Genomic DNA, 20,780 nt, shown 5'->3' on the forward strand with positions numbered 1-20,780 from the left:
CCATACGTCCAAATGACACACAGGGGGTCCCAGGAGCAGGCAGGGACGATCCCTCCATTTTCCTGCGTTAATCCTTAGGTGTGGAAAGGGCCTAGGTGTACGAAGAATGGAGAGGGGATGATCTGACCTTCAGAAAGAATCACACTGTGCAGTGCAATCCAGTACATGTCTACTTGTAACTATATCCCACTGAGCCTTACTCTCAGATAAGCGAATATAGGATTACAGCCTTGCAGAGCAATCCTATACATGTCTATTTCAAAGTAAGACCCATTGAGCAAAATGGTTAACCTACCATGTTGTCTCAAGCCCAGCTGGCTTGTGCTGGCCAGGGCAGAAGGCATGGAAGGGGCAGTCTTGCCAGGCTTTTCGGCCCAACAGATCTTTTTATTTGAACATTTCTCTGTCATTGAGGGATGGGTGGGTGGGAACCAGATATGCAGCTGAGGTGGCCAGTTCAGGCCAAATCTCCTCTTGAGGGAATAGTGGCTTTAGATCCACTGGATACAAAACTGGCTCTGACTTGCCCCTTACCCTGTCCAATGGAACACCCCATTTATGGGCCTTAAACTTACTATTCCCACCAGAAACCCCACCAGTGATAGCTTTCTGCCTGCAGAGCTTTCTGTAAGCAGAACTAGGCCATTACTGATAATGGTTTACCACCACTGCCTGCAGGAAGGTGCCTCTGACCCATCCCAGCTGTTCTTGGTTTGGGGGGCCCAGCCCTGCTTCCCCCCCCTTAACTTGGATATTAAAATAAATCTGGATATTGTCATTGAATGTGAGTCTAAATAAATTATCAGATGCAAATAAGTATCCATGCTTTTAAAAAAATTCTATCTGAAATTACATCTTACTTTTGCATACCTCTTTGACTTGAATTCCTATACTAATGCAAATACATGAATATAGTAACACTGCTGTTTTTCATGAACAGTGTATAATTCTACTTGTTATGGTTCCTGATTATATTAATTCTCTGTATATACCTCTGTCTACCTGTATAAATGAAGTCCTGATGTTCTGTCAGACAGATTGGACCAAGCTTGGAACCTCTCTACTAAATGCAATGAAGCTACTCAAATGAGTAAAGAAAGAATTATTACTATCCCCCCCTTTTTTTTTCTTTTGGCAACATCTCTGTTAATCTAATGACCGTTAATTTTCTTCTATTATTTGTACTGGAAGGCTGTTAAGAAGAGGAACTAAGCAAAAGATTCCATTTAGATGTTTATTCGTACAAGGCACAGCTGGGGAGAGGGTGATAGCTTTATTTTTTCTGCACGGCTGTTGGTGCATGTGACACAGAGCCATGTGGTCGCAAAAATCCCATCTGCCGTGCACATGATCAGTATACATGAGTGCAACCCCTGTTCTCTTTTCCCACCTAATCTCTACTATGCTAGCCTGCCCTATAATATGCTAGTTGAAACCTTGAATAACATTCAAGTCAAACTGCAGTATGCATAAAATAGACAAGCTGACTGCTGCATAGGAAAACTACCAAAAATGTGGTAATGCCTTTGAAGACCATTCTTTGAAGATAGTATTGAAACTAGCTTATTTATAACAAAAAAAAAATGCTTAAAAAAATTAATGTCTTTTATATTAAGCCATATTTTCTGTAGATTAACATGTCATTTCCACCTTGGCATTAATGCAGTTTAAAATAACTATTTATTACAGCAAGATGGGTTTTTTTTTCTATTTAGTACTATCAGGGAAGTTAAACAGATCTCTACAAATCATTATTGTGTAATGGAAAGAACATCTGAGCCAAAATACAGGCACTACTTTAATCTAACTCCGTATCACTTCAGTATATAAGCTGTATTTTATGTACTGCATTCAGATGGTTTTATAAGCTCATTTGATTACTCTGGTGCCTTTAATACTTCAAATGACTGAAAGAATTTCCCACCGTCTTATGAACTAGTTAAAGCTCAATTGATTGTATTAACGTCAACAATTCAGTGACTGGTTTATCTGCATTGTTTTACACTAATGTACAAGGCAGGCCTACCTGGATGTTAGTCAGAAGGGTTTCTATGGAGGACAATCCATCAGGAAATAGAAAAGGAGATGGAAAACCCGGAGGTAATGGCTGCCCATGCCCAGTTAGCGAAAGTTTGTCAAGGCTGTCTCTTGCGGTTGGTGTGGAGAGCGAGGTCTCATCTGTATGTGATTGAAACAAAAATATAGAACAAGTTACGCTTGTCTGTTTTTATTAGACCTCAGTAATGGCTTCCCTAGTGGTTTCCAGAACATTTATTGCAAATTGGTTCCTGCTATCAGGAGAAAATGCTTTCTGCTGAATTTTCTTTAATGAAAAAGCTGTGGAGATACAACAAGATAACATTAATGAGTAACTTTATAAGCCTTTTAAATGCAGTCTCTAATGAGACTGAGTTTACAGTGCCATAGAATCTTTTTAAAACAAATATTATCTCACATATACTTGTGATAATATATTTAGGCTGACTTTATGGGTACCTTCCCAATTATCTCATTTTAGTATGCGCACGGTTTGGATTGACAATAGAATATTTCCTAGTATGATACATATTTTATATTGCCGGGGGGGGGGGGGAGGGGAAGGGTGTTTTATGTGAAAATGATTTTCAATTAGTTAACCCATAATCAACCATATCCTTGATCCAGGAAGATCTGTGCAAAAACAAACTTCTATGTGCAAATCACTCCTCTAGTGATACAGGCGGAAAGTCCTACATCCAATATTGGGAACAAACACCCAGTGCTCCTGCACTATATTCACATTGCTGAATAGAGGGATGGCAGTGTCAGCTCCAACTCCAACAACCATATTGTTGGAGGTGGGTGGGAGTAGATTCATTCCAGATATTTGTCGTCGTCCCCCTCACGACAATGACATCCTTATGTTTCCACACACACACACACACACACACACACATCTATCTATCTATCTATCTATCTATCTATAATTTATTACATTTATATCCCACTTTTTTTCCTCCAAGGAACCCAAGGCAGCGTACATAATCCTCCTCCGCTCCATGTTATCCTCACAACAGCAACCCTGTGAGGTAGGTTGGGCTGAGAGTATGTGACTGGCCCAAAGTTGCCCAGTGGGCTTCCATGGCCGAGTGGGGACTCAAACCCAGGATCTCCCGACTCCCAGTCCAACACCTTAGCCACTACACCACACTGGCTCTCCATTACCTGAATAATCTTAACAACAACTTTGTAAAAGTATCATTAGTCCCATACTGCAGATGGAGTTTGAGGGGACTGCTGATGTTGCGAGATAGTATAGAATCATAGAAGGGTAGAGTTGGAAGGGGCCTAAAAGGCCATTGAGTCCAACCTCCTGCTCAGTGCAGGAAATCCACATGAAAGCATAACTGAGAGATGGCTGTCCAGCTGCCTCTTGAATTCTATGATTCTATGATCTAGCCAAAGTTTTGCATACGTTATGTCTTATGTTTTAAGCGCACTCTTAACTCTGCTATTTAAATGAAATTCTGAAGGGAGCAATGCTATGCCCCCTAGACATTATCTGTTGGGTCAATGGATACTGGGGATTCCCCACTCCAAGGCTGGAGACAGAGCTCCAACCTCTGATGGGGGGCTTGGAGATCTACCCCCCTCCTCCACCCCACTCATATCAGGCACAGAAATAATGGCAGCAGCTGGTCTCTGAGGTCGGAAAAGCAATACTGGAGAAGAGGAAAGGCGTGTTTCAATGGATGGAGAGGGGAGGAGACTAGGGAGGCTAGGATTTTAGCTTTCTTCCAGCTTCCTCCCTCCCTCCTCTGAAGCACTGTCCAGCTTCTGGACAGAGGCTTCCTCTGTCTATGGAGAGTGAGGGAGAAGGTCTGGTGTGTTGGTGTCCCAGAAGGATTAGGAGAAAACTGAGGAGAAAATGAATATTCCTTCTCTGTTGGATTACCATATCTGGCTGATAAAATTCAACAGCAGGTGGCTGTGTTATGCCAGAAGAAGATTACACAAGCAGGTAGTAAAAAAACAAAATAAACTGTCCATGCAGCCAGAAATACAACTGGAGGAGCTTTGGAAGTCAGAGGAAGACTGTACCCAAGAGCTAGACCTGACTGTGAATGTATTTGGCTGGGGTAGGTATTAAGGCAACAATGTCTCTTGAGTCTTTAAGCAGTATCCACAACCATTCTTTCGAACCCCCCCGAAGTAAATATTAGCATTTCTTTATGTACAAAATATTCCTTTGATAAATTTACTTGTTAAATAGTTCATCTTGACTCTAGCATTAATGCCCTTCTCACACCTAAGCATATTACAGCAAGCTATAGGTTTTAAAATATTCTAACAGAATTGGTGGTAGTACTAAAGGGTCGGCTTGTGGGACTCTCCGTTATAGTGCCAGAGAGTTCCTTAGGCCCTGAAATCTAAGCATTTGCTAAAAATAAGAAACCTTATAGGTGGGATTGCCCCCTGAAGGAACTGATGGCATGGGAGAAAGAGAAACCCCATGTAGCCTAACTTTCACAACCACACTTGGATTACTGTATACAGTTCTAGCCACCATACTTTAAAAAAAGATATTGTAGAGCTGGAAAAAGTGCAGAAAAAGGCAACTAAAGTGATCAAGGGACAGGAGCATCTCCCCTACGAGGGAAGGTTACAATAACTAGGATTGTTTAGCTTGGAAAAAAGGAGGACCTGGAGGAGAAGGCTATCGATGGCTACTAGTCCTGATAGCTATGTGCTACTTCCAGTAGCAGTAAGCCTATGTGCACCAGTTGCTGGAGAACATGGGTGGGAGGGTGTTCTTGCACTGATGGGTTACTGGTCAATAGTTGGTTGGCCACTGTGTGAAAAGAATGCTGGATTAGATGGACCCTTGGTCTGATTCAGCACAGCTCTTCTTAGATTTATTTATTCATTTATTATTTAATTTAATTTTTTGCATTTCTATACCGCCCAACAGCTGAAGCTCTCTGGGCGGTTCACAACAATTATGTTCTTTAAAGGAGCAGCCCTTGAGCCCCAGAAAATGGTGTGCAAGTGGGAAATGCATGAATCAGGCAACCTCTGATCCAGAACCTGGAGCCAGATAAATGCCACCTGTATGGGTAGTTTACATGCACTCTCCAAGTTAAGGAGTGCATGTAAGAGATAGGCAACATCCTTGATATTATTTAATGAAGTTGTGGGCCTTACGCCCTTATTCTTGTCTGTTTCTTCATTCCAGAGGTATGAGGTCAATGATCTCTTGCATTCTTTCCCTCAATCAACTGCAAGAATCACTTCAACTTTCCTAAAATGGTACTGAATTTCATTCATTCCACACAGTGCCTAAACACAATTTTTTTATTGATAAACAATAGCAACACAGAAACACAGTGTAGAAAAAGAGACTTGAACTCAAGCTGAACTTATTTTAATGAACGCTTAATTTATGGGGGGAATATCTGACATAAAGTGACTTTGTTTTCTTGATGTCCCGTGTGAAATAAACTTTGAGTGGAATGTGTTTGAAGAAAAACAAATGTACATATCATACACAGGAAGAGTGGATATTTGTGGATGTGAGATAAGCTATGACTGAGGGAATCTTGAAAAAATGCTATGTTTTTAAAAGGAAAAACACATACATTGTAAATATCAGCCAATTAAAACACAACCTCAGATCACAGTAGCAATATTATACGACCCCTGCCATTAAAGTATCTTTAAAAAAATATTTCCAGGAACGTTATATAACAATGCTGTGGTGTTACGCTGCTTCTAGCAAATTGCTAATAGTATATTAGTGTGGATGTACACTCTTTTGCACAAGGTGTAACACTTTTTGGATAAATCTACCCAAAAGAGGCAACAAACATTTGTTCTGTATGTCCTTGTTATGAGCAACATCTTTGCACAGCAGGGTTACTGCAGAAATGGGTAAATGGGTATATTTTAATATGATGTTGGAAGCCAATTAGCATTTGAAATTTCAACTGTACGCAAGAATGAATTGACTATTCATGGGGCAAAGCACAGAAGAACAGGGGGAACCATACAACAGAATATGTTTGCAGCTAAGTAAAGGAGAAAGAAAACAGCTGCATGGATTGCTCTTTATTCTCAGTGCACTTCGATATGTACAGCTGGACCAGAGATGTTGTTAGTGCAAGAAATTCTAACTCTGGCAATGCTCCATGATTCGTTCACTCAATTTGTGAGTCGTCCTATAGCCAAAGCTCTCAGGGTGACGACGTACATAAATTCAAAATGAAACACAATAAAATAAATAAATTACAATTAAACATAATAAAAACTAAAGTGCTGTCACAAACACAAACTAAGAGAACAGAGGCTAAAATATATTTGAAAAAATACTTAAAAGCTAGAAAAATATCCATGGAGATGAAAAATGTTCTAAAACCCAATCTTAAGATAAATCTGGGCAGGGGAGTATACAGTAGGCTGAATGGGCTGATGTGGAAAAGCTAGCAGAAAGAGATTATGCAACACCATGTGCTGGCACACATTTTGAGACATGCAAGGAACTGTGCAAAGCCTTTCACAAAACAGAAGCAAATGCCTGCGTTTCTGTTCACTTTTCTCTTTTTTCCTCCTGTGCTACATCAGAAAGGGTCATTCTGCCTGTGAAAAGGGCTTTCCACACAGAAGGGCACCTCTGGATCCAACCCATAATGTCTGTCAAGAAAAAAAAATCCTTGTATTTTCCTAAAAATCCTAGTTGCAATCCTTTCATCCTACGAAACGTTTTCAAATAGTTTCTTATCATGTGTCGGAATTTGGAGCGAGGTGGCATCAAGCATGATTAGAATCATAGAATAGTAGAGTTGGAAGGGGCCTATATGGTCATCGAGTCCAACCCCCTGCTCAATGCAGATTAACCACTAGGCTAAGGGAGCTACAGCCCCGGCCTAATCTGAGGGGGCTCACTAGTAAGCCCAGATCCCCGGCTTCAAATAATAATAGTAATAATAAAAAAAGAGCAAGTCTCGACCCTTGTAGAACCTGATATGTGAGAAGAAATGTTTACTATGTTGTCCAATCGTTTTGTGGGAAGTGTGCCTGCTACCACCTCTCGCTATGTTTGCCCAGTGAGTGAAATCTCAGCCGTGATGGACATGTAGCCATAGAGAAAAATGTAGAGTTAACATCCGTCTGCAGAAGGGCCTTTCCTTGTTCATTTTGAACCCATTTTTAAAGTCTACTTTTGTAGCGCCCACTGCCCCTAGAAAACAATTGAAAAGTTCAAAACACATTTACCCTTTTAAACAGTCATATATTTTATTTCTTTCAAATTTTGATGAAAACTACTAATGTATTTTATTTCTTTCAAATTTTGGTGATAACAACTAATGTATTTTATTCAAGTTTGTTGAGGAAAGTAATCCTTCCTTGGTTTGGTGAAGTTCTGAGCAGGGCTCCCCAAATTATTAAGGTTTCCCTGCCCTTCTAAAGCCCGTGGCAGCAATTGCTGGCAAAGCTGTGCAGTGCATACTCAGTTTCATTCTTAAATGAGATTACTGCCAGTATTCCAGCATTTGCAGACAGATTCTATGTTATGGAGAGAATCTTGTAGAGAGGGTCTCCTTAAGGGACATGGGGTGGCATTAAGACCCAGTTCACCGTGGCGCTGCAGTCTGAGCCACACCTCAGGGAGGCAGAAAGAGCTGACATCAATGGTCTGTACTGTGGGGTGTAACTTTGGCTCCAGCCTCCCCCCTCCCAAATAAGGCTCCTGACAAGCAGGCCATGTTGATGAGATCAGACTGCAGGCAGGTACTCCGATAATGGATCCATGCCCTATGCCCCCACAACTCTATTCCAAGTTGAACCAATAAAGTTTTGGCCAATTATTTAACCCATCCAAGTCTATGTCTGAATTTGTTTCCCCACATCCTTGGCCTAAAGGGACTAGCTATGAGCTGCCACACACAAACAGAAATACAGAAAATCCCTGCTTTTCCTTTTCATCTTGTTGGAAATGGGGAAATATGGGGATTGGGGGCCTTCTGCTACCCTTTGGAACACAGAAATATAGGGCTCTGATATCTGCCATTTCTTTCTGTGGGGTGGGGAAAGTGTGCTTAGTGATCAGGCCTCCCAGCAGGGATAGTCATATGATCCACTGAACATGAGTTCAGACTATGTACGCTAGTTTATACAATTGTACAACTCTGGCCTTAAGCCTGATGGGAAACAGAGACATTCACACATGTCACCCAGCCCCCTGACTTTCCCTTGTTGATCTGCAGAGAAACTGTAACCATGTTTTAAGAATTGAATAAATGAAGTTAAATAAGTAAATAAGTAAAGGCAGAGCTTAATTGTTCTCTGGGAGACATGTGCACCTTGCATAATGGTAGAATGGCTCTGTATGTATTCAGTGTACAGTGCAATCCCAAGTATGTTTTGACAGAAATAAGTCTCATTGAATTCAATGAGACTTACTCCCTAGTAAGTGTGCTTAGGATTCCAGACATAGCTGATTAGGCCTACTCCACTGGGAAGCTATTCTACCCAAGCCCCATTGAAATAAACTGGGCTGCTCAGGCAGCTCCCATTCATTTCAATTAGACCTGTGAGAAGGAACTCCCAAGTGGATTGTGCTCTATTGCATATATCCCTCCATATTTTATCACCACACACTTCACTATTATATGCTCATTATTTCATTTCCCCCCCTCTTATTATTCACCTTTCATAGAAATGCCAGAACTAAAAAGAACTAGCAATGCTGATCAGTGTGTTCATGAACAAAATTCAAAATGAAATCAGTATGCAGTTTTATAACTGATGTGATTCTTCTGGCAAGTGCATTCATCAAACGTCTGAAACAAGCTGACAAAATACATCTATTAGCAAGTTTCCATCGGTATTCTCAAGCTTGAGAGAATACTGCACAAGTTTCAACTCCAATTTTTTATGCCACATTTAAATATTTTACATTAAAGTCAATGGTCGTGCTTGCTTCTTCTTTTGCAACACATGCCATCCACTCAGGATTTTTCAACTGTGTGCCTTTCTATATTCAGATTTTTAATATATTGTGTTAGGTACCAAAATAACTTGGCCTTGCATATAACAAAGACAGTATCCCATATGCTACATCATAATTACTGCAATGCACTGGAGGACATTTTGACAGTGCCCTTCATGAATTAAGTATGAAAAGCAGAAACAGCAAACTTGTGTTTTCAGTTCTTGTTTTTCACATCTAGAAACTTTCTGCTTTCCAGAGGTGGTGGTGGTGGTTCTTCTCCATCATCATCATCATCATCCCAAACCCTAACATTTCTGAACACCAATCTCAGCATGGATGTGATCCAAATGTCACATATTCTTAGTGGCTATGTGGAGATATAAAGTGATTCCTACTTCTCCTAGTTGGGGTAAAAATTAAACATCCATATCAACCTGATAAATCCGAGAGAGGGAGAGATGCAGTTTGGCTTCCTGCTGGTGCTTGCTGGTTGAAATGAAACACAGCTGGACCAGATGAGGGCAGGAGTGGGAAAGTGGAAGGGTCAGCTTTAGCTGTATAAAAATCAGAGAATGTGGAGCAAGGGCGAGTGAAGCTAGAGCACTGACAGGATGGAGGAAGATTGTGAGGTATAGCACGGAAAGTACCAGATAAGAAGAGAGATTCTTGCAAAGATTAGGTGGTTTGTAAGAAGGAGGCATGGGCAGTCCTAAACCTTCTCCTGTGATGACTTGGGATTCTTAAGTCAAAAATCTGAAGTGGTTCCAAGTCCTGTCCTTTGAGGTAAGGGGGACTGAGAACACTCTGAGGGGTAGGAATCTTGTGATGAGCCCCACACAATCCTGAATGAAGCATTACAAAACTTTTAATTACAAGTACATACGTCACTTATATAATTTGATGTTGTAGTGTTAGACATGCTATGTTGTTTTTGTAATGTTGTTGGATTAATTCTTTTAGAGATGAAAAGAGGCAAATGTTTCATAAAAAACATTTTTCTGGTCGATCTTGTACCTTTGCAGGAAAATAGAATGGGGTCAAAATTATTTCCTCTCACACCATCTAGGCATGGATCAAAGATTGAGATTGCATGTTTCCCTTAAGGCAGATAGAATGCTGCTGAGAGGGAGCCATAAGAAATGTTGGCTGAGATCCCACTTTCAGGTGTCCCGAGAGCTGTCGAAGTGCAGTGGCAGTTTGGGTCCTCCTGTCTGCTGGCTCAAAGTAGCTGGTGGGCAGAAGATCTCAGAGCAGGCTGTCACTATGTTCCTAAAGAGCACGGAGAATGTGGGTCCTCCTTATCATCACCTTGTTGGAGCCAACCAGAAATCTCTATAATTGCAAGGGCTATAAATTCTTCCTAATGCCTCCTTTCCTTCTGCCTTGGTGCTGGGTAAAAAAAAGCAGCCACACTTGAATGAGGCTGGTTGGGTTTCTTAAAGATGCAGGAAACCCAATGTGTCTTTAAAGGTCTGACCGCTTTTGTTCTCCAGCATCAAGGTAGAAAAAGGAAGGAAAGAAAGCAGATGTGTGAAGATAGTAAGCCAAGATGGGGTTGGGCAGAGGGACGAAGATGAGTGGGCTGTTGGAATGATGAGTGAGGTATAATCACCCTCCCAAAAATTCTTTGCAGGACATAATATGCTACAGATTGAATGTCTCCTACAAAGGCTACCAAGGAAGAAACCCATGTATTAGTTCATGGTCTTCTACTAAACAAATAGACATTATTGAATGGCATTTGACTTTACTTATACCTAATAGATTACATTCACCCTCATGGACTGTGAATAGTGCTTTGTTATAAAGTCTAACAATTTGTGGGCTACTTCACATTTTTAGGTGCACACTCCTTAGATCATGGCCGTTTCTACACCTGCCTTTTCCCCCAGGATCATCCTTGGATTGTTCCTGTGCATCTAAATCCCAGAAGCAGGCAGGGACGATCCCCCCATTTTCCTGGGATAACTCTTAGGTGTAGAAAGGGCCCATGAGGCCTATGGGCTAAATGCTGCTCTGATACTTTTTTTCATCTTAGGCTAATAGACTTCAAGTCAAAATAACTTAAAAATGGGACAAGTGAATATGACAAAGGATGCCAAACAGAGGTATCAAATAAGGTGCACTTTAGAGAGCTATGGCTGGCTCCAGCCCCCACAGCTGGCAAGTGTTGGTTTGCTCCTGAGTAACGTCTGAAGTGAGCCTTAGGTGTTTGCTACAAATGAACAGAAGACACAGATCTGTGACCACAGTGAAAAATGTTATGAATGTAAGGTCATTTAAAATTCTTTAGAAGTGTCCACAACATGCCCCATGTGTACAGACATGTATCTTCCCTTCAAATGTTACAATGTTCACTAAAAGACATCCCAGAAAGCTGAAATGTGTGAAGTAGCCTCAGGCTAGAACAGATATTATGCTTTGTGAGTGTTTTGGCATCGTTTTATAATCCTACTGGAATAGAAAAAAGTCAAACTATACACTAATTTCTTATTACTGTAGAAATTATCTGACAAAGTGTGATCTGGCTTACGCTTATGCCACAATAAATTGGTTAGTCTTTAAGGTGCTTCAAGAATTTTAATAATCTCTTAATTGCTCTTAAGTGAACATGCTTGCCAATGCCAGCATGACGAAGTTAGCAAATTCTGCAATGGCATGTCTGGCCTTTCTTCTCCAGAGAAAGAGAAGGGATTGAGAATATGGAAAATATGGCAGGGCAGGGGGATTTGCAGGGAGAATTGTTGGGCAAACTCTTCTCCCTACCCTTTGAGTTATTTTTAACCAGTTTTCCTCCTAGATGGTTTCAGAGACTATAAATCTGGAGAGCTTGCTCCCACGAGCATACCTGTAGCTGACAGAATCAGTTTCTGCAAGACTGACAAGCCAGCTCTGGCAATGTGGACAGTTGACCAGAACATGACCTTCTCCCAGGCACAACCGGCACAAGGGATGGCCATCAGAGGGGGAGAATTTACTCTCACAGTTGAATCACTTTTGGAAGGACATTTTCAAAGCCATATGCCCCAAAGGAGCTTATGATGAGTGCTGAAGTACAACACGGCAAACATCAAAATATAAATTTTATAAGATAAGGCTATAAGATAAAAATGAGAAAAGAAAGGGAAATAGATATATAAAGCTCAGCTCACTCTCCCCAGATAGGATGAAGAGATGAGGAGAATGCTCCTTCACAATGCTATTGCTGTCGTAGCAGAAGAGCAGACACACTCAACTGTGATCGGCATGGGACTTCTTGCCTAAAATGTCTCAGTTCTAGGGTTTTCAAATGAAGATCTGCACAGGTACAGAACCTATATGTATGATGCAATGAGTCTACAAAGAAGACCCATTAAATTTGCCTTTCTTGGGCAAAGTGCTAGAGCATGTGGTGGCCTTGCGATTTCAAGCAGAGTTGGATGATACTGATTATGTAGATCTTTTCCAATCAGGATTCAGACCTGGTTATTGCTGGAAAGAGCTTTGGTCACCCTGGTTGATGGTTTACACCAGGGAATGGATTGGGGGGAGTGCAACCCTATTAGCTATCCTGGAGTTCTCAGTGGCTTTCGATACCATCGAGCATAGTAGCCTTCTGGATCTTTTATCTGAATTGGACTTAGAAGGCCCAGTCTTTCTGGTCCTTTCTGGAGAAGTAGTCTCAGAAGGTGTTGCTGGGGTACTTTTGTTCCACCTCATGGCCATTAGCCTGTGGGGTACCACAAGACTCCATCCTGTCCCCCATGCTTTTTAACATCTACATGAAACCACTGGGGGAGGACCACTTTCACCCATATCAGCCTACCTGCACTTTAAGAACAGCAATAGAGGCCCCATTTGACTTATCTATCTTTGAGGCCAGTTAGGGTGGGCAAATACATGAAAGAGGGCATTTCCTGCAGTGGCCCCATACCTCTGGAATCGGTTACCATTGAAGAGCCATCAGGCCCCCAAATTGCAGACTTTTAGGAAGGTTCTGGAAACTTACTAGGAACATAGGAAGCTGCCTTATACTAAATTGTATCTTTGGTCCATCTAGCCCAGTTGTCAGTGCACTTCATTACCGCTATAAAACAGTAGTGTGGCTCCTGCCTTCTATATACCGTGTTGTTGTTTGTTTTTGTATTGTGTTTTTATTCTTTTCACTCAGTAATCCACCCAGAGAGCTTTTGTTATTGGTTAGATTAAAATACAATAAATAAATTTTACCCATGCACAACAATGAACAGTATTTCTGCAAGTGATAGAAGCTTTATAGCACTGGATACAAGTGCCTCAAGCAAGAAAGATAGACCTTGAAAAGCCATTATTTTATGAGTGGCAGCATGGGAGACTGCATTTGGATATTTGCTAAAGTAGGTTGAGTATCATCACTAAAATTTATATCATGCTAAAACCCAGAACTGTAATCCTGAACCACGTACTGAATGCTTACCTTCAACTGGGCAAAGGGCACTTAACAAGCATGCAATCTTTTGCTTTGTCTACAGCAAAACTCCACTTAATTTTAAAGATGCAGAAATGCACCCTTAGCTTACCAGTACAGTACAGATGTACATTTTAGAAATATCATCTTACACTACCCAAGCTTTAGAGAACTACATCAAATCACCTACACACCATATACTTTTGAGAAAATTAATAATCTCTAGGCTAGTAATAGAAACAAGAGTCAAGGCCAGATATAAAGAATATAAAGAAGTGTAACATATCAAACAGCATTAGACGAAGTGATTCAAAGCTTTCACGTAATCTCCTGCATCCCCCTCATGCCTCCTCACAAAAAGATGGCTGTGAATTTAAATTATAATCCATATTACCATAGTAATTGCTGTAAAATTAATTCATTGTTATAGCGTTTGCAAGTCAACCTAAGCTTTGCTGTCATTTTAAAGTAATTTAGGACCCCTAAGCACTTTACTTACAGATAGTAGTCATAGAGCCAAAGATGGGAGCAATTTATAACACGATGTTTATGAAAGTTTTATTGCAAATGTAAAATCATTTTAAAAGTGGAACTACGTTCTTTACTAAGCAAAATTCCCTATAGAATTATATACAAAGATACAATAACACCGTAATTGATTATTTTCAGTTCACAGGATTTAGAATCCTCCTAGTTTTTCTTTGCATTTTATTTTCCTTTTAATGTATTAGTTTCTTCAATAAAACTGTCAAGTCTGTTAAAATGAATATTCAAACCGCTCACAGAACAGTGGGTGCTAATGACAAATAACATAAAGAGTTCAAAGTGAGCATATAAGCAGGTGTTCTAATTATTTATTTCAATAATTAGTTCAAATATCTGAACCTGTAAATAAGATCACATTATTCTCGGCCCTCAGTGTTGCCTAATGAGTTCACAGGGTAGTCAGTATTTCCTGGGAATCAGTAAACAAAATCTACAAATCTACTATGTTAACTGATTCAGTTTTTTAAAAGCATTTTAGGAATACGAAGGAGTTATATTGCTATCACCATTTCATGTTCTTATATTTGTAAGTATTGGGCTTTGCTACATGCAAGGTTTTCCTTGCCATTCCTATTATTTCCACAGAGCTGCTTTTTGTGAGATATTTTTTCTTCAGTATGGACACCTAATACAAAATACACAACTACTGTGCCAATTATTATAAAGGGTGCACATATGTTTCAAAATTTATAATACCAATTCTTCATTTTTACATGGCTTGTCCTGAGTGTGGGCCATTAAGAGTTTTCTTATTTGGCAGGGGCAGGCAACACAAGGCCCATGGGCCCATGCGGCCCCCACTGCCGCCCCTAGAGGCCCCTGTCACCCACCACTCCCTCAGAAAATTGAAAATTAAAAAAACCCAGTGGTTTGGTATGGAAGCTTACTAAGGAGAAATGTGGCTTTGTTTACAAGCTGTTTTTTGTTTGTTTGTTTCGCTGCCACCAGCAAAACTGTGGAGACCAGTGGTGGTAGAAATTGGCCCCCAGATTCCCCAAAGCTGTCCACCCTTGCTATATGGAAATGAATAGTCTGGGCATATTTAGAGTGAAATCTTATATGCATCTACTCAGACGTTAGTCCCATCATGTTCAGTGAGCCTTATTACCAGGTGAGTAGGTATAGGATTAGTAATATAGTTAGAGCATTACTACAACTAAGTGGTTGTGGACCTGCTTGATAGAACCACACAAAGAGCTTCATGAAAGAGCAGAAATAAAATATATATTTTTAAGTATGTCTGTACATCTTTCATTCATTTACATAGCAACTCTGCAAGCGTACAAGAAAAAAAATCTGAAGGGCTGTTCCTGTAGTAACAGGAATCACCAGAAAAATAGAAGATGCAGATGCTGTCAACTACATATTGGGTAATAAGTTGCTAATTGTTTTGACTAGCATGGGTACTTCACAGGACTTAGGCAGTAGCCTCAAGTGGCAAATACTGGATGGTATGAGACCCCTGCAAGCAATTCCTCTTGAACCCCTGGTCATTTGTGCCACATGGCCCATTCTGTGCCTCCTAGCCTGCTGCTGCCAGGTCCAGTGGGTGATGTTGTCCTAACACCAGTGTTGAAATAAGAATGGGGGTTGCTATCATGTCCTTTGCCTCAGGCCGAAAAATATTTCATGCCAGCTCTGGTACTTAGAAGAGAGAGAGAGAAAATGAGGCAACTGGATGTCAAGGATAAAGTACAAGAGAGTTTAGGTTTATTTATGTCTATATTCAGAACTGTAGGAAAAACTAGTTAACATTTTACTTCTTAGACTGCAATCTTATGCACACTGAACAGGGAATAAGCCCAAATGAACAGTGGATTTACATCTGAGTAACATGCATAGGAATCATCTATTAATCTCTACTTAAAATATATGCTGAATATTTATTATGGCTCAGTTCATAATTTTTCTCTTTTGAAAAATGTGTTACAAAATCAATAAACTGCATTAACTAATTTCTTTCTTAATATATACATGCAATAGAAAAGACAACAAAGGAATCTCACTTGATAAATACTATTCAGTGTGACTCTTCTGTTAAAGTTTAGATTTGTATTTAAAATCCTCTGAAGGTTAGAGGGTGAAACCTTCCAACAATATCTCGAAATCTTCTGGGACCAAATCCCATTATGTGGAGTTCAGTGAAGGGGGTAAACACTACCATAAAGAAATACAAATTGCACTTATTTCCCATTTAGCCAGTGTCACTAAAGTTCACCATTTAGAATTCTAACCAGTTAGAACTTCTTCTTGGAGGTCAAGTACCTTGTGAACCATGTCATCTCATTGATGACATCATATCCCATCCATCAATTCTTCCAGGAGCACACTTGCCATCTGCTCAGTACCCTATAATAACTTCTTAGATATATTCACAGGGTAACAACATGTACAATGACAGTGTTATCTCAATGCTGGCACATACAGAGAGATAACAGTCATTGTTCTTTTTGCCTTTGCAAAGCTCTCTACACTCAGATCCTTAGAGGATATGTTTTGTTGGACTTCAATATATATTGACTGGATTTGATACATATTATATTTATTGCTAGATGGTGGAAAAAGAAAGCACTTTTACTTTAATATGTGCTTTTTTTCTAGTTTAAATTCAGATCAGGTCAATGAGACTTATATGATATATTATAAATTCCATAGAGTAAAACATTTCTGTCTGCCCTGATAAACGGCTTGTGTGCATGCAGGTTCCCTAGTATAATGTATACGTGTAGAAAGCACAAGATAAAATAACAAAAATACATAAGAAGCCGAAATACTTCAAAGTTTTTTTATAGCAAATTATGTTATAATTCATGATGATGATGATGATGATGAAGTAGAAGAAGAAGAGGAGGAGGAAATACTATGCCTGCATAATTATCATTAAATAAAAAGAAATACAAATTATCCTTAAACACAAAATAAAATATTAAATAATTTAATCATGCTTCATAATACCATATATGCAGTCTGAAAAGCACACTAAAGTTGCAGTCTATTTGAGTGCTGCACTCATATAAATGAAATAAATAGGGTTGAGGAGGATGAGGGCTTTGGTTGATGGCACCCTAAAACTGTACAAGTTTAGTGCGTCGGCTGTCAGAGCACACGTGACGTAATAAAAACCGCTCTAAGACTCCCTCAGTACCTCAAAAACTGCTTTCTGGGAAAAGGGCAATATTTGTTTTGCATTACAGAGAAATTTATCCTCTGTTCCTTCCTTTGGCTCGTCATTTATTCCAGCTTACACTGTGATCAACATTGTACTAAAATAAAGTCAAGTACAACAGCCGCTCTCTGCCCATCAAAACTCACAGACGTCTGCCAAGCACTTGTAACAGCTGGTGTTACATTAATTAGTTTAAACTATTTATTTCATCCATCTCCAGAGCAGATTGAGCAAAAACATTAGAGATTATTCTAGCATCTGTAAGTGCCTTGCAAACATTAACCAACCAAAGTTAGAATATTAGTTGTTAGCTTAAAATATATGTGATTTAAGACTCTCTGCAGTCAATTACAATCTTTTTTTAAAAAGTCAATGTTACTGCTTTACCACAATATATTTTATGGACTGTATTTTTACACAAGCATGCTTTAACTGTATTAGTCTTTTGTGTACACAAAGTTTCTTTGTTATAAAGAATATTATCCAAAAATCTTATAACAATTCCTGGCAACATAGACCATTAACAATATATGACACTGTGTGGGTGTCTCTGTGGATTAGTCACTGGTTTTATGTCTACTCTTGGAATCCAGCCCTAACTACAGTGATCAAAAGAGTGTTAGCAAACTGCTGTAAAAAATCTCCATTAAAATTACTTTTTGGACTGAGCTACTTTTTGGTAGACAGCTATATGAATTTTATTGCTTGAGGATAATTCCCGAAGCGTGTGGTATCTTTCTTTAAGAAAAAAAAAAAGGGGGGGGGAGAGAGTGACACAAAGAAGATGGTTCTGCTAAACCTACTGATCTCACATTCACAGTCAAGTCAGAGCATCTCTACAGTTCAAACACTATTTTGTCCATCAAGCAATGGCAGGTACGGAACCGCAGTGGATGCATATGTCTGAATACAAAGCATTACATAGCACTGCTTATTTTAAAAAAACATTAAACTTCATTTAGTACCTGCAAGTCAAAAACAGATTTGTAGAGAAATGGAAGGAGTGTCCCGTTTAGCAGAGCCAAACAATTCATGTTGATGCCTGCTGATGTTTTGCACAAACATACCTTCTGGGATCCATTTCAGATTGGGGGGCCTGTTGTTCTGCCAGTGACAGCACCAAAATCTGGTGGGTCCTGGCAGCTTCTGTGCTATGGTGACATCATAGCATTCTACACTGACCTGTTTTGTTTGATATGTCAGTATCGCTTGCCCTGCTACAGAACCCTCCAAAGCCACAAAAGCTCCAACTCCATTCCACATGACTCCATGGCACATATTTATGGCTTCTGTGGTTGCACAATGCCTGTGACTTTTTATACAGAAACTCTTACATTATGTCTAAACTAAATAAGTCAGAGTCCATATCCCACTCTCCATTCCAAACCTGTTCTGGGAATGAAATTCTCAAATGTCAGGAATTTTTAGACGTCACTGATATTTTAATACTCAGGATGTTACTGTACTTGCTGTTGTCAGAATCCGGTAAAAAAAATTCTGGTCATTTGTTTGCTCAGGGTGGAGGCAAGCTTGTATGGCACAACAGTCAATGACAGCAGTCACATTCTAGGACACATAGAGCAAAGGCCTTTTCATTTGTGGTGCCTCACCTTTAGATTTCCTCACTTATTTAAAATTACCAGACCCTACCCTCACTGCCTTTATGTGACAGTTGAAGGCTTTAATGGAATATAATTTTATTGTTGCTGCTGTTTTATCGTGGTATTAATTCCCTTTATTTTTTAAAAAAAATCAATGTACTATTGTCGTTTGAAAATGTCAACTCGAAAGGTGAGACAGAAATGTTTCGATAAATAAATGATACCAAGATAATAATAACAGCATCTGGATCAGGAGGATTCTAGAGGGAGGGATCAGCCAGCTGACCTTGATTCATTCACATTGGACATTTTACAAGGCCTGCTAGAATATTTGGTGGCACTGTATGAATCTCATTTTGTGGGGGTGCTATTCCAAACCATAGCTCTTTTGGGAAGAAAGAAACTGTCAATCACGGCTATAGACTTATAATAGCAGTAAAAGGCCTAAACGAACAAAATATCAGAAGGGAAACAGTGCATTTGAATGTGGCAGCATCATTTGGGTTGAACCTCATTGGTGGTGGTGGGTTCCAACTATTATTTAGCTTAGAGGAGAGAATAGCTCAGATTTCAACTCTGAGCCAGTATAGGATTGCCCAAAGTAGAAAGGGGAAGGGCCATGAAATGGCACACTCTCCTCTTTTTGGAGAGCATGAGCATGTTTTACATTTAAGATTGACTTTTGCAGATCTTTAATAAAATTCTAGCATACTTATTTATGTATTTAAACCATTTATCTTGCAACTTTCTCAAAACATCCAAGTGGGTAAGAAAAGGAAATACGACATATAGATAAAAATACAATCAAGATGCAATAAAACTTAAATCATTACTTAAAAGAAGAAACAGAGCAGCAAAACCCCATAAACTAAAAACCTAAGTGCCCAATCCTATACAGCTTTAGACAGAAAAAGGTCCTACAATTCCCAGCATGGCATGCAATTGTAGAATTACTATTTTTGCTCTGTGTGTAAACATGCATAGGGTTGTGCCCTAAATTCATTAAAATCACAATGTTCATTAAAAGGGATGGTCTTCAGACTGTGGTGGAAGTCCATTAATGAAGCTACAATGGACCTCTCTGGGTAGGTAATTATAAAGTCTGGATGTTGCCATTGAAAAGGTAATTATAAAGTCTGGATGTTGCCTCTCTGGTTGCAATCATCCAGTTTGGAACACACAGGAGGGCCTCTGTCAATAACATAAGAAAGTAAGAAGAACTATGCTGGATAAGACCAAGGGTCTATCTAGTCCAGCATTCTGTTCACACAGTGGCCAACTAACTGTTAACAAGGGACCCACAAACAGGACACAAGTTCAGCAGCACCCTCCCACCTATGTTCCCCACCAACTGGTATACATAGGCTTACTGCCTCTGATACTGGAGGTAGCACATAGCTATCAGGATTAATAGCCACTGATAACCTTCTCCTCCAGGAATTTTATCTTGCCTGTTTTAAAACCATCCAAATTGGTGGCCATCACTACATCTTGTGGTAGCGAATTCCATAGTTTAACTATGTGCTGTGTGAAGAAGTACATTCTTTTATCTCTCCTGAATGTCCCACCAATCAGCTTAATAGGATGCTCTCGGGTTCTAATATTTTGAGAGGAGAAAAAGTCTCCCTATCCACGTTCTCTACACCATGCATAATTTTGTACACCCCGGTCTCCCCTTAGCCTCCTCTTTTCCATGCTAAACAATCCCAACTCTTGTAACCTTCCCTCATAGGAGAGATGCTCCAGCCCCTTGATAATTTTAGTTGCCCTTTTAACTGCATCTTAATACTCAGGCAGTATTAATATAAACACACATTTGATTCTAATCCAGCCTCCTTTCTTTCTTCTGGGCTCAGGAGACAGAACAGAATGAGGTATTGAATGAGACATTTTCCTATAACATCCCACAATCCAAAGTAACAACTTCCAGCACAATCTTATGTAAGTCTACTCAAAAGTAAACCCCACTGAGTTCAAAGGGACTTACTCCCAGGTAAGTGTGCAGTGATGTAGCAGAGCCAGGGCTCGCAGAGATGCAGCATCAATACTTTTTGTTGACCAGGAATGCTG

The 20,780-nt window shown here is 39.8% G+C and overlaps 1 protein-coding gene across 2 annotated transcripts in view; it reads right to left on the minus strand.

Moving 5' to 3' along the window:
* DACH1 (dachshund family transcription factor 1) overlaps positions 1 to 20,780 on the minus strand; it is a 408,166-nt gene that overhangs the window by 48,138 nt on the left and 339,248 nt on the right. For both annotated transcript variants that reach the window (XM_063125997.1, XM_063125996.1), the window contains exon 7: positions 2,027 to 2,178. In XM_063125997.1, coding sequence (XP_062982067.1) covers positions 2,027 to 2,178 — 152 coding nt within the window. The remainder of the gene's footprint in view (positions 1 to 2,026; positions 2,179 to 20,780) is intronic.

This window comes from Elgaria multicarinata, chromosome 5 (assembly GCF_023053635.1).
Source record: "Elgaria multicarinata webbii isolate HBS135686 ecotype San Diego chromosome 5, rElgMul1.1.pri, whole genome shotgun sequence".
Lineage (NCBI taxonomy): Eukaryota > Metazoa > Chordata > Lepidosauria > Squamata > Anguidae > Elgaria > Elgaria multicarinata.